The 15,118-nt window shown below is 39.5% G+C and overlaps 1 protein-coding gene across 2 annotated transcripts in view; it reads left to right on the top strand.

The window, feature by feature from the left end:
- The window catches only part of PRCP (prolylcarboxypeptidase), a 42,344-nt gene that overhangs the window by 5,721 nt on the left and 21,505 nt on the right, over window positions 1-15,118 (top strand). For both annotated transcript variants that reach the window (XM_032679886.1, XM_032679885.1), the window contains exons 2-6: window positions 10,601-10,741; window positions 11,784-11,885; window positions 12,214-12,395; window positions 13,111-13,268; window positions 13,900-14,072. In XM_032679886.1, the coding sequence (XP_032535777.1) occupies window positions 10,601-10,741; window positions 11,784-11,885; window positions 12,214-12,395; window positions 13,111-13,268; window positions 13,900-14,072 (756 nt within the window). The remainder of the gene's footprint in view (window positions 1-10,600; window positions 10,742-11,783; window positions 11,886-12,213; window positions 12,396-13,110; window positions 13,269-13,899; window positions 14,073-15,118) is intronic.

Below are 15,118 nucleotides of genomic sequence, written 5' to 3'. Positions count from 1 at the left end.
TTTTTCTTGAAGAGGGGACTGAGTGGGGATATATGGAGGAAAATGAAGTAAAATATATAATGAAGGAAAATGGAACTTGATGCTAATGAGTTCTGTATCTGTTTCTTCATCTGACTTTGAGGAGATCAAGACCAGCCATCAGCATAAGAAATTGTGGTAGACCATACAGATAATTTGTAGCATTATGCCAATTTGGTTAGAGACCAGGGATCAGACTTGACTATTTCATTTTAAGCCTTCAAAAACTGAAGAAATAGCTTGATTTATTTAATCAATTCTGGAATATTTGGATTTTATATCTAAAGTAGTGAAACTTATAAGAAATTTAATGGGGTAAACCAGGCTGTACTCAGTCATCTTACAAATATTCTGTGAAAATGGTTAATTTCTTTGTTTTCCAGGCATGTGAATTCAGAGAATTAAATACAGATAGAAGAATGGGCATTGCATTTCTTTTCAACACAGTCAGTAGATACTCCTTGCCTGTGGCGTAGGGGGATAATTTTCTTTTTTATTTTAAATTTTTAATTGCTGTCTCCTATGCTTTAGTTCAGCTCTAGCATGCATGTGTAGTATTTTCTGACACTCAGTGCTGTTATAGTGCTACTGCCAAGTGGCATTAGTGGTCAGTTGTGCTGTGGTGTGGTTGTTGTTCTCTAAACTAACATAGTGAGCAAAGAACAAAACTTCTGATACTTGTGGGCTGTTATTTCTAACTTCAAGTTGATGTAAGAGCTTTTTCCATTATTCACTCCTACAGCGAAGATACAGGGTTTATGTACAAGTTCACCCTTGTGTCAGGCTTAAAGCTAGAGTGATTATGTGAAGATTATCTGGAAAAGGTGTTTGTAGAGTAAAATTTCAGAAGTGTCTCTTTCCTGAAGAGAAGAGGGTTCACTGAAAATCCCACCTCCATGGGATAGCAGGGAGCTATGATACTATGTGATGTCTTCTCCCTCTGACTGCTGATTCAGACACACTTAATGGTGCATCTGTTTTCATTCCTAGTTCATTTATAATGTTTCCAAACAGAATAAGTTTTTCTGTCATTGTGAAGTAAAAAACCTTTTTAAAAAGCATCCACAAAGGGACTTAGTATGGAAAAAAAACCTGAGAAAACAAACTGGCCAAAACCAGTCAGAGGTAGGTTTAGATGGTAGCTGCCATTCAGGAACTTCCTTTCAAGACAACGGGAACAGAAAGTGATGGGCATCAGGCCCCTTGGCTTTGGCTGGGGTCCAAGTCCTGCTAGAGTGAACTAGGGGAAGTGGGTGAAAGCAAAACTAGCATGAACAAAACATTTGATGTGTTCCTGAAAGCAACAGCTTGCTTTGCCCTGCTGTGTGACTCCCTGAAAACGAAGTCTTCCACAAAAGCTGTTCAGAACCACATGCTGCTCTGGAAGTGCTGGCTTTTCTGTGGTGCTTCCTACACAGTGATAAATGGCTGGCCACCTACAAGTGTGCAGTTTTCAGTCCTGCAAGTCAGTGCTAGTGGGGAGGGGAATGTAGAGTTCCCTAGACTCCCGAGTAGGAGTTTCTGTTCTATAAGATGATGGAAAATGGCTTTTAGCAATGTCTGTGGAATTCTTCAGAGTCTGTTCTGAACAGGGTAGTTTGTAACAAAATGCTCATGTTTTTTAAGTGGAAAAAGGAAAGTAGAAATGGAAATAAAAAAAGCTTTTGGGATGAAAATCTGAGTGCTTCTGTTTAGATGAGAAAACTGTTACTTTGCTATAAGAAGAAAAGCATCTGTGGTCTGGCTTGATTCTGGGTGCTAACTACTCTGGTATGAAGACTTTTCATTTATCCATACGTTTGCTAGAGCTTTTCAGCCTCTGGAGAACTTTTCTAATAGTTATGACAATAGATCTAGATGTTTCTGTTGTTAAGTAGAGCAATTTCTTTGTAGAAAAACTTTTCACTTGTGAGGAGCTGTGGGTGTTATTTCCCTGAATGCTGCTGATTCCCTTGTCATCCTGTCTACCAACATCTCACAGCCCTGAAAGCAGAAGTTGTTCTTCAGTGTTCAGATATGTTGCAAGCTTGCCAAAGCAGAAGTTGCTATGTGGTATTTTTGCTATTGCATCAGGGCTGTATGAGTAATTGCTGCTTTGCTTTGTTTTCTGAAATTTTCCCCCCCACCTCACCTTGATGCTCATCAGAATTGGTGGCTTTTAAATACATGATCCACAGTGGCACATGTAAAATACATAACCTTTTAATAGTGATAAATTGCCATCCCTGCACTGACCTTTTGTAATTTTGTCCATGCTTTGCCGAATTAGAAGACAGAAGACTACCTGGATGGATGACAGGACAGTTTACCTGTTTGCTTTCACTGTCTGTCTCTTCTTCCTTGGATCCTCTGTCTTCTTGTAGGACTAGCTGTAGAAAAAAATAAAAATAATAGTAGTTGAACTATGGCAGGGAGAATGATTAAGTTGTAGTTCTGAAAACCTGGGAAGTAAAACAATTGCAGCCTGAATTAAACCTTTTAAAAATATTTGACAAAGTAGAAAGTTCTAGCCCTTTTTGGGCTAGGAATACGGGTGTTTTAAATATGTAATTTCACTAAATAAAAATATTATCTTTAATCTGAAATGCTTTTATTCTCCGTGTCTTCGTTAAAAAAAAAGAATTGAGGAAGCCTTTCAAATGAAAACTGTGTTGATCAGAGAAGATGAAACTTTGTAAAGTCTTTTGTTTAAACAGTTAGTCCTCCTCAAAACTTGAGGACACTCCTAGCAAAACTGGAATGTTTTAATGCTACTTTGTCTGTGACATATTGAAGCTTCATGTCCAGTTTTTTCCTCTCCTCTGAAGTTAATCCTCCAAATGTGATGGATTTGTAATTCAATCTGGAAGGCACATGGAAAAAATTAGTGGCCTTTGCCTGTTAGGGGTGTGAGAGACCTTGCACAGGGGTAACTTTGTTCTTGCTGGTGCTTTTTTCAGCCTTGCAAATTACTGCACCTTGGGTAATACAGCTCTGACCTGGTTGTTCCCTGTCCCTTGCCCCATCCCATGTCCTATGGAAGAATTTCACCAGGGTAATAATGCCTTGAATGGAAGCATCAATGGTGTGAACATCTGGAGTGTTTATTGCCATAATAGTTTGTTACAGATTTATGTAGCTGGTGAATTCTGAGTGGCACAAGGCCCTCCATTGCTTGGAGAAGAACCAGGGGAATGTGTGGTTAGGGAGTGTCAGTAGTAAAGCTGATTGAAGAGATTCCTGCCATCTTCTGCCTTGGTTACCCACCCATTCTCCCACTTGTACTGGAGCTCTGTGACTCTCAAGTCTGGGACAGAAAACGCTGGGATGGCCTGTGGGACCTGTCCTTTCAGCTGGAGGTGTTTTAACAGGGAATAGCGTCCTCACTGTGACTGCTGGGAGATTTTACATATAAGTAATTAAAGCCTAAATGTGTTTATGGACTTCATTTTTACATGGTAAGCAGAATCTGGAGATTCAATTGCAGCATAAACCTACTAATGGTTTGTGGAAGTTGAAACTAATTTGTTTGTGTTCTCATTAGCTGCTCAGGTTTCCGACATAAAAATAACCTTTTATCATGTACTGTTTGTTTCTAACAAGGGCTGACCCGAGTACCCTGGGGCTTTCCTACAGCATATCCTGTAACTGTTTAAATGTTCTTTGGTCTTTTCAAGTGCCTGTCCAAACTGTGTGACTCAGGGCAGGGGTAGAGTTCCTGTTGGAAGCTTTCCTTGTCAGTGTGTTTTAATCACTGAAGAGATAAATGAGTGCTAAAAATCAGACTACCTTAAATGGCATCCCAAGAGCAGGTGATGTGACTTCTGTAGCATAAGAGAATCTTCAGTAAGATACATGAAGTGTAGAATCATGGACTTATTTAGGTTGGAAAAGGCCTTTAAGAACATCAAGCCCAAATGTAAACATAATGCTGCCAAGTTCATCACTAAACCATGTGTTTAGTCAAAGGTCAGTGTGTTCTCAAGGACAATGTTGGAATGATAGACATCCTTCTATTACTAGGATCCTAAGCCTGCATTTGCTTTGGGGGGCATATTTGGCTGAAAGCTGATTCTAATCATGGAAAACTTGGTGACAGTTGCTCTAGACCATCTCAATAGTTGAATAGAAGTTGGAAACAATTAATAGGCAAAAAGCATATATATTGTTGTTTGTATGTTTTGGTAAATGTGACGGATTAACAAATAAATCTGGTAAGCAAAACCTCTGTATTATGGGGCATGTGGAAAATGACAATGACATCAAGTCAGTCTTGGCTTGATGAGTGTACTCTTTGCTGGGTAGAAAATTGGCTGGATCACTAAGCCCAGAGAATGGTGGTGAATGGAGGTAAATCCAGCTGCTGGCCAGTTCCAAGTGAGGTTCCCCAGGGCTCAGCACTGGGACCAGTCCTGTTTAATATCTTTATCAACGATCTTGGTGATGGGATTGAGGGCACCATCAGTCAGCTTGCACATCACACAAAGTTGGCGTAGAGCGTTGCTCTGCTGGAGGGCAGGAAGGCTCTGCAGAGGGATCTGGACAGGCTGGGTTAATGATCTGAGGCCAATTGTATGAAGTCCAACAAGGCAGAATGCCAGGTACACTTGGGTCACAACAACCCCATGCATCGCTACAGGCTTGGGGAAGAATGGCTGGAAAGCTGCCCAGGGTAAAAGGACTTGGGAGTGTTGGTCAACAGCAGCTGACCATGATCCAGAAGTGTGCCCAGGTGGCCAAGAAGGCCCAGTGGCATCCTGACTTGTATCAGAATTAGCGTGGCAACAGGACCAGGGCAGTGATTGTCCCCCTGTACTCAGCACCGGTGAGGCTGCTTGTCGAGTCCTGTGTTCAGTTCTGGGCCCCTCAGTAAACAAAAGACACTGAGGTGCTGGAGTGTGTCCAGAGAAAGGCAATGGAGCTGATGAAGGGTCTGGAACACAAATCCTATGAGGTGCAATTGAGGGAGCTCTGCTTATTTAGCCTGGAGAAAAGGAGACTCTTGAATATGATGTTATGCAAAGATGACAAGGGAATCCCTGGCCTCATGAACTTAAAATTTGGATGGAGGAAGCAAAGATTATAAGAGGAAACAAAATTAATAGGGCCAGCTGACTGAACTGTAGTCTCACAGCCTGACAGGAGTAAAAGCAGGAATCGAAACACATCAGTGAAATCCCAAGGAGATTAGGACATCTATTCATTAGGACACTGCTATTCATGCAGGAGGATATCCTCAGACTATCCTGTATCTTCCTGTCCCCAGGAAATAATTCAGACAGGATGAGCACTCAAAACAACTCCATGAACATGTGGAGAGTGAAGCATGACTCTTAAAATCCCCTGGCTTCTCACCAGTAAAACAACTGGCTTGATTTCACAGGGAATATCCAATTTGGAAAAATAAAGCTGTCGCACAGAGGATTGAAATTCAAGGCGTGACAGAAAGGCTTTCAGGTGCTCACAGTCTTGCCAGAAATTCAAAAGCATAAAACCATCAGGTGCTGATTTACCATCTCAAATGATATCAAATGCTTTTGCTTAGAAACTGCCCTGTGAATTATAGTCTTTTTTTGGTAAAGGCTTGGTTTTGCTTCCCTGTCTCTGTAATCACTGATGACCTTAGGTGCTGCTGAGAAGGAAGTGGGTTTTAGCCCACATGTCCTGTTTTGTCTTTGTACTCTACTCATTGCTATAGCTCCTGAATACTTCCAGAAGTCCATTAAACAGGCTAACATCTGTACAATAACATCTGCTGTGCCTTTTTTGTCTCCTCCCCAGGGGAAATGTGTGGCAGAGTGGCTTGTTCTATTTTAAATGGATTTCCAAAACAACAAAAAAGCACATTAAAAAAGCCCCACTCTAAGTCATCTTTGAGAGCTTAACAAAAGCATGTGAGAAGTGTGCACTTATAAGGTAAAGAGATAGAAATGTGCTGTATATTTCAAACAGCAAGGTGGGTTTTGGCCCTTCCTTCCAGTATGAGTTTGTTCAATAAACCAGTCTAGAGAAGGTTCTTTCTCCTGAGCTGAGTTGCTCTTCTCTGTAGAAAGTTTCTCTGAGCTAAAGGATCAAAGCTGCTGACTTGAGCCTTCAGTCTGGAGCTGTATTATTTAGCCTTGTGGGCAGAATGCCCTGTGCTGCCTACTGCTGTTTGAAATCCAACTCCAGGAGTGCAGTTTCCAGCTGCTGTGCTGCAGGTAGTGGCTGCAGTCTTCCAACAGAGCAATATGCCTCTCAAACTTTCTCAAAGACAGTGCAGGAAAATACAAGGCTTTCTTAATCAAACAGTATTCACAAAGGTTTTTGTACATGTAACTGAAACTTTATTGTTTGCTTTCCTATCCTGCCTGCCTCATCTGAAGAGAGTTTCTCTTAAACTTATTAATAATTTACCACTTTCAGAGCTTCTTTTTCTAATTTTATCCTTCCTTTTGTCAGTATCAGAATGATTGTTTCTGTGTCAGTAGATCGTATTTTCATTTGTAAAACATTGCTGTTGCATCACAGGTGATGACTGTGTTCTTAGTTCTAGCCAAACTTGCTAGGTAGTCACACGTATAGAAACTTAAAACTTTCGGCTGAGTGACTGTTTTGGGTTAATCCTAGAGTAGCTTACCTTTGGAAGGGAACTTTGCATGTCATCTCATCGAACCTCCCACTCAAACCAGGGCTGATTTCAGAGTTATATTAGGTTGCTCTGGACCTTGTACTGACATCCTGACCATAGTTGTAATTACGAAGTTTGTATTTAGAAAAACCATGTATATGCTAGTATATCATTATCATTGTTTTAACCAGCAGTTAAGGTATTGTACTAAACCACTTTTTTTCTTTTGCTTTGTGGTCTGTTCTAATTAAGTCTGGTTGCAAAAGTCATTGCCTTTATCTTGCTCATTTTGAATAAGTGTGTGTGTGGGGGGGGGGGAAAACCTTTGTGGTTCAGCTTTTTAATGAAATCTGACCTAAGGAGGAAAAAAAAAAATCCAAAAAACTATCTGGTTGGTTTGTATTGTACAGTATACTTCACGCAGGTACTGGGGTTTATTTCCTGTTTGTATACCTCTTCGATAAAGAATGGTGAAAGCAAGCTCTTCTTTGAATGAGACCCAACAGCTCCTGTGTGCAGCTCTGCATCTCACTTCGGCTACACGACAGCTCCATCTGCTGTTCCTGAACTACAGCTTTCCTTGTGTGTCCAAACCTTTCACTTCAAGATTTGATATTGATTCTTGTGCTTCTTCCCTCTGACTTGGCACATTTTCACACAGTTTTTACTCTTGTGAGGAGATACTCCTTGGGGACACCATGATTTTGACGTTCTGGATTCAGCATTTCTTTGAATAACCAGCAGTCGTGGTTTGCTCTGCAGTCTGTCTGCTTTACAATCATTAGATTTGGTGTTTTTTTTTTCTTTTTACTTGTGTTATGTGTCTTACCTTTGCAAACACAAGTTACTACCAGGTATAAAGCCCCATCATGTAGCAATAAAGGAGTTTCTGCTCTTCAGTTGAGTAATAGGTACTTGTGATTTTTTTATTTTGGTTGGTTGGTTGGCTTTTTGTCTGGAGAAGCCTGGACTTGTGACTGTGCTGCCAGGGATCTTACATGTGTCCATGTTTTGATGTGCTATGAATATGATGAACAGAGGCAGTTTATTGCTACGGGACTATCAAATTTTTACAGACCAAGGGAGAATAGGAAAGTATAACACGGCTGATGGCAATGAGCGTGTTAGAGTCAAGACAGAGAAACATGGCACTTTGATCTATGTGGTAACTAAAAAAGAACTTAAATACCTGTACTTTTCTCCCTCTCAGTATTGAGAGGCAGACTCATTAGAGCATTTGGCTTTTAGGGTTTGTTTTGGGGAAGTAGATTGACAGATCACATCAAAGAAAAACACAGTAAATCATATCTTTAAAGAAAAGTAGCCTTAATTTGGGAAAATTTATGCATATCAGAGTATCACTATCCTAATTTTCCAGTACCTGTGGAAAGGAACAGTAAAATGGGCTTTAGAATCTGTTCTGCGCAATACCTCACTGGATAAGCTCAGCCTGGTGCCAAAATTTTTTTTCTCTCTGGTTCTTTGTGTGGGTTTGTTTGTGTTTTTTGGTTGTGTTTTTGTTTGTTTTTTGTTTTGGTTGGTGGAGGTGGGTTTGTTTGTTTTGGGGGTTTTGTTTGCTTTGTTTAGTTTTCCCCCTCCACTCTTTTTTTTTTTTTTTTCTGTTGCACAGTTGAATACTTTTTGGGGTGTGATTTTGTAGTTAGCACTCTGGCTGCAGGCAGGAAGGATGCAGAATCAAGTTTTTAAACTAAATGTTTAATTTTAGAGGATTCCATTAAAGGCAAACAGAACACATGAGCTTGTTTTTCCTATCTCTGGCTAGCAGCCTAAGAAGAAAATTTAAATAGAAAAAGAGACTTCTCCCCTTTACAAACAGACCTGGAACAAAATATGTATTAGTTGCACTTTCTAATAGTGTTGGAGTGTATTAAACTATACTTTGACTTTTTAGATGTGCCCTAACTGATTCTTTTTAATCATCCCAAGGTCTTGACCAAAGATTTTTTTTATTTGCTGACCGTGTTCTGCCTTTCTACATCTAATCACTCTTGATTGTGATTGATGTAGAAAATGAAACTAAAATTAATAATAACTGTGCAAATGGAAAAGAAGCAGGTGAGTTGTCAGTGTAAAATAATCCCAGCATATGTTGTCAGCACTTGAGTTCAGTGAAAGAGCCCTTTAACGGTAACGTCAGCATGTACTTGTGAGTAAGAGTAAATGGTCCTGTTGAGGAAAACTATAGAACATATATAAATTACTTTTGCTTGGGTCTGGAAGCAGTCAATGAAGATACTTACTGGGGCCAAAGACCTTGTCTCTCGTGTGTTCAGACTATGCACAGACATCTGACTGCTCCTGCTGTTGTAGCAGTGAGCTGTGGCACGTGGCTTCCCACTTCAGTCCAAAAGAGAGTTAGCTTTGAAAGAATTTAGAAGAGACATTCTGCAGCAGATTGTATATCTGAAATAAGTTCATGTGGTCTCTTTGACCCAAAGCAAATATAAGTACATGGTGTGGAGTAGCTGGATCCTGCAGATCAAGAGTTAGGCTTTCCTGAGCTGTCTGGAAGAATCTGCCTAGCAGACAGGTCACTACAAAGCAGCAAGTGTGATTTGCTGCTTCTCAACATTACTTTGCAGATTTTTCCAAAACAAGGAATGTGAAAGGTTGGTTCCTGGAACATGTGTGAGATTTGACAGAATTGTGGGTGTAAAGGCGGATGGGTGGTTGAGCAGAGATCCTCAAGCCAGCAGATGTCAGGCTGTTACTGCCGGCAAGAGCTAGGAAAGGAAAAGGTGAACGTGTGCTGATGGAAGTCAAAACTGGGAAGCTACAGGTCATCTTTAGCTGATGAATAAAAGCAGTGATGACCTATGGTAATTAAGTAGCATAGGTCTTCTGGAGTAGTTCTGTGGTTTGATTTGATTTTTTTTATTTTTTTTTTTAATATTTTATGGTAAAGGCCTGCATGGGTATTCCAGAATAAGATTATACCCATGTGGGGAGTTACCTTGTAAAAGAAATTGATAAACTTTCCGATATAGATGAATGCCTGGGGAAGGGTTGAGGGGGATAGTGAATACAAAGTAGTGTGAGTAGAAGTTGAAAAACTGATGTTAGAAATTGAATTTCTAATGAGGAAATAAAGCTAACACTGTGGGGTTTGGGTAAAGGGATATGATGTATAGGCCTGCAATATTTGTAGGGCAAAGAATTGGGGAGGTTATATGGACTAGTGAAAACTGCAATGAGGAAAAGGAGAAGTGCTCCACAAAACTATCTGAAACATGTGCCAAGAGTACAAGAACTACAGAGAAATAGTGTTTTCTAAGATTAAAAACCCCAAATAAATAAACTCCCAAAAAGCCAAACAAAGAAACAAACAAAAAAAGCAACCAAAACTCATTTTCTAAAAGAATCTGTTTAAATTTCATGCTTATGGAGAATGAAATTATCCAAAGGAAGGAGAGAAGGAAGAGGTGGGATTTTAGTTGGTTGTGGGTTGATGTTTTGGTGTTTGTTTGTTCATTTGTTTTTTAGGGCTTTAGGGTTTTTTTTCAGGTTTTTGGTTTTTTGTTTTTTTTTTTGAATAACAAGACTAGGCTAGTAAGGTTTTCCTAAGATTCAAAACATTGTGGGAAGATTTTTTTTTTTTTGGTTGATACAGTTTTGTTGCATGAGGAACTTTGTGACCTCTTAGCAGATTGGTCCATCTTTCTAAATATATTAGAATGTCTCACGTTAAGTATGATACTATAAAAAGGGCATGATTTTTTTTATTAATGGCTGAAATTAGCATTTCTCCTTCAGTATATACACCTGTAATTTTTGCTGTTTTTCTTGATAAAGCAGAAGAATGTTGATGTATAAGGAATATAAATGCATTCAATTTTTTTTTTTAATTTTAGTAAAACTTTTGCCTTTTTTTTGCTTTGCTTCATTTTCCATCTGCAAAGTGACTGTCGACACTCCCAGTGGACTCCAGGATCAGTTCTAGCTTTCTGAACACGTTGTTCCTTATTCTTACAGATTGATCACTTTGGATTTGATGAAAATCGTACATTCCAGCAGCGGTATCTAGTAGCAGATCAGCACTGGAAGAAAGACAATGGACCAATACTATTTTATACAGGCAACGAAGGAGACATCACGTGGTTCTGCAACAACACGGTATGTAGAATATAAATTCTTGAATTACAGTCCTTTCTTCCAGTAATGATTGTTCTGATTGTTATAGGAGGAAGAGGAAGCAGAACAGAAGTACAGAAAAAGTTTTAGGGAGTTCAGGGTGTTGTTTGAAGCCCAAAGAAACCAAAGGGATTCACTGTGTTAACTTCATGGAGTAGCGAAGAAAATTTCAAGAGGAAACACCATTAGGTGCTTTGAGCTAAGAATTCAGAATTTTGGACAGACTTAAACTTATCCTAGTACTTTAGATTCCCCAAGTAAAATGGGAGGTTTTGCTGTTTGTTATCACTATTAAGAGGAGTGTGAAGTGAAATGAAAGAGGCTGGAAATCAAGGGGGCTGGATGATTCTTGTTCTCTGCAATACCTGTGGAAGTTTTTACTTCCCTGGCTGATACAAATGCAGAATGGAGTGTGTGAGTATTTTTCAGCCTTTCAGTACAAAGTCCAGTAACACAACAAGACCGAGCTCAAAGCAACCAAGGTCTGCTTACACACTTTGTTCTATCAGCAGGCAATCTGTGTCTGCCTGCTTCCATAACTGGTGGTAACACGCTGTTATCAATGAGTACCATCATGTTGTACTTATTTATTAGTTGAAAATAAGTGTATTGCAATGCTCTAGATTATTGCTTATTGCCAAACAAGTTTTATGTTTTCTGTAATGTAGTCCTAACTCAAATGCATGCTTTTCTCCTGTAGCCTTTTTTATTTGCTGTGGATGAAGCTCATGTCATAGCAATTCTGTCAGGATTGCTTGTGCGTAACCACAAAACAATTCTGCTTAATGTTTTGCAGCATTAAAATATACATACTTTCTTTACATGTATCACCTTCTCTGTATGGGTATCTGTTTTATGTGTTTTCTTACTTCAGTGATACTTTAAAACCAAATTGCACTCTCTGGTATTTTGATAGTGCCATCTTTCTAATCCAAGAATAAGAGTTGAAATACACTAGACCGAAAGTAGAGACTTTTAAACAAGTCGAATCAATTATTTTCAATGTCTGTTTTCCTTCAACCAGGGTTTTATGTGGGATGTGGCTGAAGAACTTAATGCTATGTTGGTGTTTGCTGAACACAGATATTATGGAGAATCTTTGCCCTTTGGGAATGAGTCTTTCAGCGTAAGTGTCGTCCTTTGTCTTCCTTATAGATGTGTTCTATACGAACATAATTCTGCATGTTGTAATCCTTGCCAGGGCAATTAGTGTTAACTTGAGTAAGATGTGAATGTGCTAGAAGAACACAACTATCCCATTTTTGTAACTCTCAATTCTAGGATTAAAAAGAAAAATATGAGATTTGGTTTTTTAGTGCTTCAAGGGACACCTGCAAAGAATATTTTATTTGTTATCAGGCATAGATTTAAACCTCTGCAGCTGCTGTGGGGAATAGAAGGGCTGCTGCTGAAAGTCTCTCGTGCTGTATATAACCTACTTTCTTTCCTCTCAGGATTCCAAGCATCTGAATTACCTGACATCAGAACAAGCTCTGGCAGATTTTGCAGTACTAGTTGACTACTTAAAGATGACTATTGCAGGAGCCCGTCACAGTCCAGTCATAGCTATAGGAGGATCTTATGGAGGAATGCTTGCAGCCTGGTTTAGGATGAAATATCCCCATGTGGTAGTTGGGTGAGTGTACTCATCCTGCTTAAACAGAGCAGGCATTTGTTACTTCCATGCTATAAATATTACAGCTCTGGGAGAAGTACCATAATTCAAGCTGGCTTGAATTTTTCACTACTGGGAGAAGGAATCAAGTTACTTAGAATTTGGGAAGAGGCACATTTGCCTAATAGAGGCAACTGTAGGTCAGCAGGTACTGGATTATGTATATTTTCAGAGCTATCTGTTAGATTTGTGAAAACAGCACATGAACGCTCACTTGGCACCTAATTTTTTTTAGCATCTCCAGACTTCCCAATGACTTTAGGCAGGTCTTTAATCTCTTCAATGCCCTAGTTACCCTCTTGGAAAAAAGAATAGTAATTCTCCAACTTTTTCTGCTAGAGAGTATATTTTTGTGGACAGTGGCTCTCTTCATTTGAGTTTACACAGTGTCTAGTGAGAAAGACCTAGTTGCTAGATACGAATGAAAAACAATAAACTAATCGAGTCTGAATTTTTACTTCATATATTTACTGATATCTTTGTATTAGTATCCAAGACTTATATCCTTCAGCAGCCTCTGCATGCAGACCTATGGAATAGTTTTGCAGCATTATGGTTAGTTCACCTAGAGCGCAGTGTCCAAATGCTACTTAGATAGTGGCTGTGGGGAGGGTATTGACTGGAGGATGGAAGTTCACTTTGCAGAGGTTCAGGATCTTTTTGTGTCCCTTTGCAGAGCTGTGGCAGCCTCCGCCCCAATCTGGCAGTTTGGTGATTTGGTTCCGTGCGGCGCTTTTTTCAGCATAGTGACCAATGATTTCAAAAAGAGTGGGACGGGCTGCTCAGAAAGCATCCGGAATTCCTGGAATGCTATTAACCACCTTTCCTCAACAGGTAATACCTCACCAATACTTTTTTCAAAGAATAGTAATATTCGGGGTTGTGTTATGGCTTTCACTTGTGTATGTATTGGGTTTCTTGAAACTATATGCCTAGTACTGAAAACTGTCAAGTGAACTTAGCGGTTTTTTTTTTTTAAATGCCTGGGTTTTTGTATCACAAGCTTCTTTCAGACCTGGTGGGATGCAGAATCCGGGTCCAAACATCCCTAAGATCAGACAAAAGCGGACTTCAGAACCTCAAGGCTTGTATTCCTTTCTGACAAAATAGGCCTGATAGTCATTACTATAAAAAAAAAGTTTGTTTACTAACTGAGACACTCAGGTAGAGAAAATGACCGCAGTGCTTATGGACTCACTGATAGGGACAGACAGGGACTCAGTTGGACTTGAAGATTTTGAAGATCTCTTCCAACCTAAGTGATTCTGTGAGTCTACAACTACCTGAAAGGAGGTTGTAGTCAGGTGCTGACTAATATTTGATCTGCTATACTTGTATGTATATGGAATAATTTCACTAAATTAGTTATACTAAATGAAAATATTTTTTAGCAGCAGAACAAATGACCTATGTGTTAATATTTAGTGTATTGTACCATTATTTTATCTATTTCTTTTTATTAAAGATGCAGGTTTGCAGTGGCTTTCCAGCACATTTCATTTGTGCAGCCCATTAAAAAATCTGCAGGATGCTGCTGTATTGAAAAATTGGCTGAGTGAAACATGGGTAAACTTGGCTATGGTGAATTATCCTTATAAAGCTGACTTCTTGCAGCCTCTGCCAGCTTGGCCTATACAGGTAATTCAGAACTAATATCTTGTAGAATTGACCATTTAGTTTAACTAATTCTCTCCTTCTCTCCTAGCTTGCACCTTTTCCTTTATTTTTTTAGCTCTGTAGAACCAAATTGACCGAGAAAACACAACCAGGGTAACATCTTTGTGTGCATGACCTGGTTGGTTGACTAACTGCCACTTGTAGGACTAATAGGTTGTATCAAGAGCCTAGAAGAAGAAAAGTGTCAGGGATGATTGAAAAGCTTCAGCTGTGCTGCGGATCTGCTCTTGAGTAGCAGAAATGCTGCAGAAAAAAGCACATGAAATTAGGGATTCTGGTGCGAGGCTTAGCTGACAGAGCTTGCAACTGAAGAGAAAGTTTTGAGCCTCTGTCCTTTTTGATGTGAGAAAACTAGTGAGACAAAATGTGGATCTCCACAAATGTATTCCTTGCAGGGTCACTTCTCAAAGCAGAACCTCTTCACACTTGTAAACCTTCACTTGTGCAGTTCTGTTTATCCATAGTGCTCTCTCCAAGATTTCCATTTTCTTGGAGTGTTTTTATTCATTAAGACCCTGGCTGAATTTCCCTGCAGGACTTTGTGTTACTGTGTAAGGTAGGTAAGACAGATAAGATAATTAGTATTTCAGGCTACTAAGCAGCAGTTAATTATAAAACAAAAATTTTCATTTGTGTAAAGCTGCCTGATGGAGGAGAGAGGGACGTTCATCTGTCCACGTGGCTGTCTGCAAAGGGCAGTATAAACACCTTGAAAATTAGTTCTGCTTTGTTGTCAGTCTGACAGAACCTGAGAAACAGGCTCACCTCCACCACTGTCCATGTTATCTCTGACTGAGGTATAAATCTAAAATAGAAAAGGCTACTATTCATCTGGACAGTACTAATGTATGAAATCTGAGTTATTTAAGCTGTTCAGATACTCTTTTTTTCTGAAACAGAAGCTCTAATATGACTCTGAGGATGACAAAGGGGGGAAAATGTGGACTAGATGATCTTGGATGTGTTTTCCAACCTTAATGATTCTGTGTGTTTTGAGTAGCTGGATA

This window comes from Chiroxiphia lanceolata, chromosome 2 (assembly GCF_009829145.1).
Source record: "Chiroxiphia lanceolata isolate bChiLan1 chromosome 2, bChiLan1.pri, whole genome shotgun sequence".
NCBI lineage: Eukaryota > Metazoa > Chordata > Aves > Passeriformes > Pipridae > Chiroxiphia > Chiroxiphia lanceolata.
Note: the sequence above shows the minus strand (reverse complement) of the source record. Positions and strands in the feature narration are given on the sequence as shown.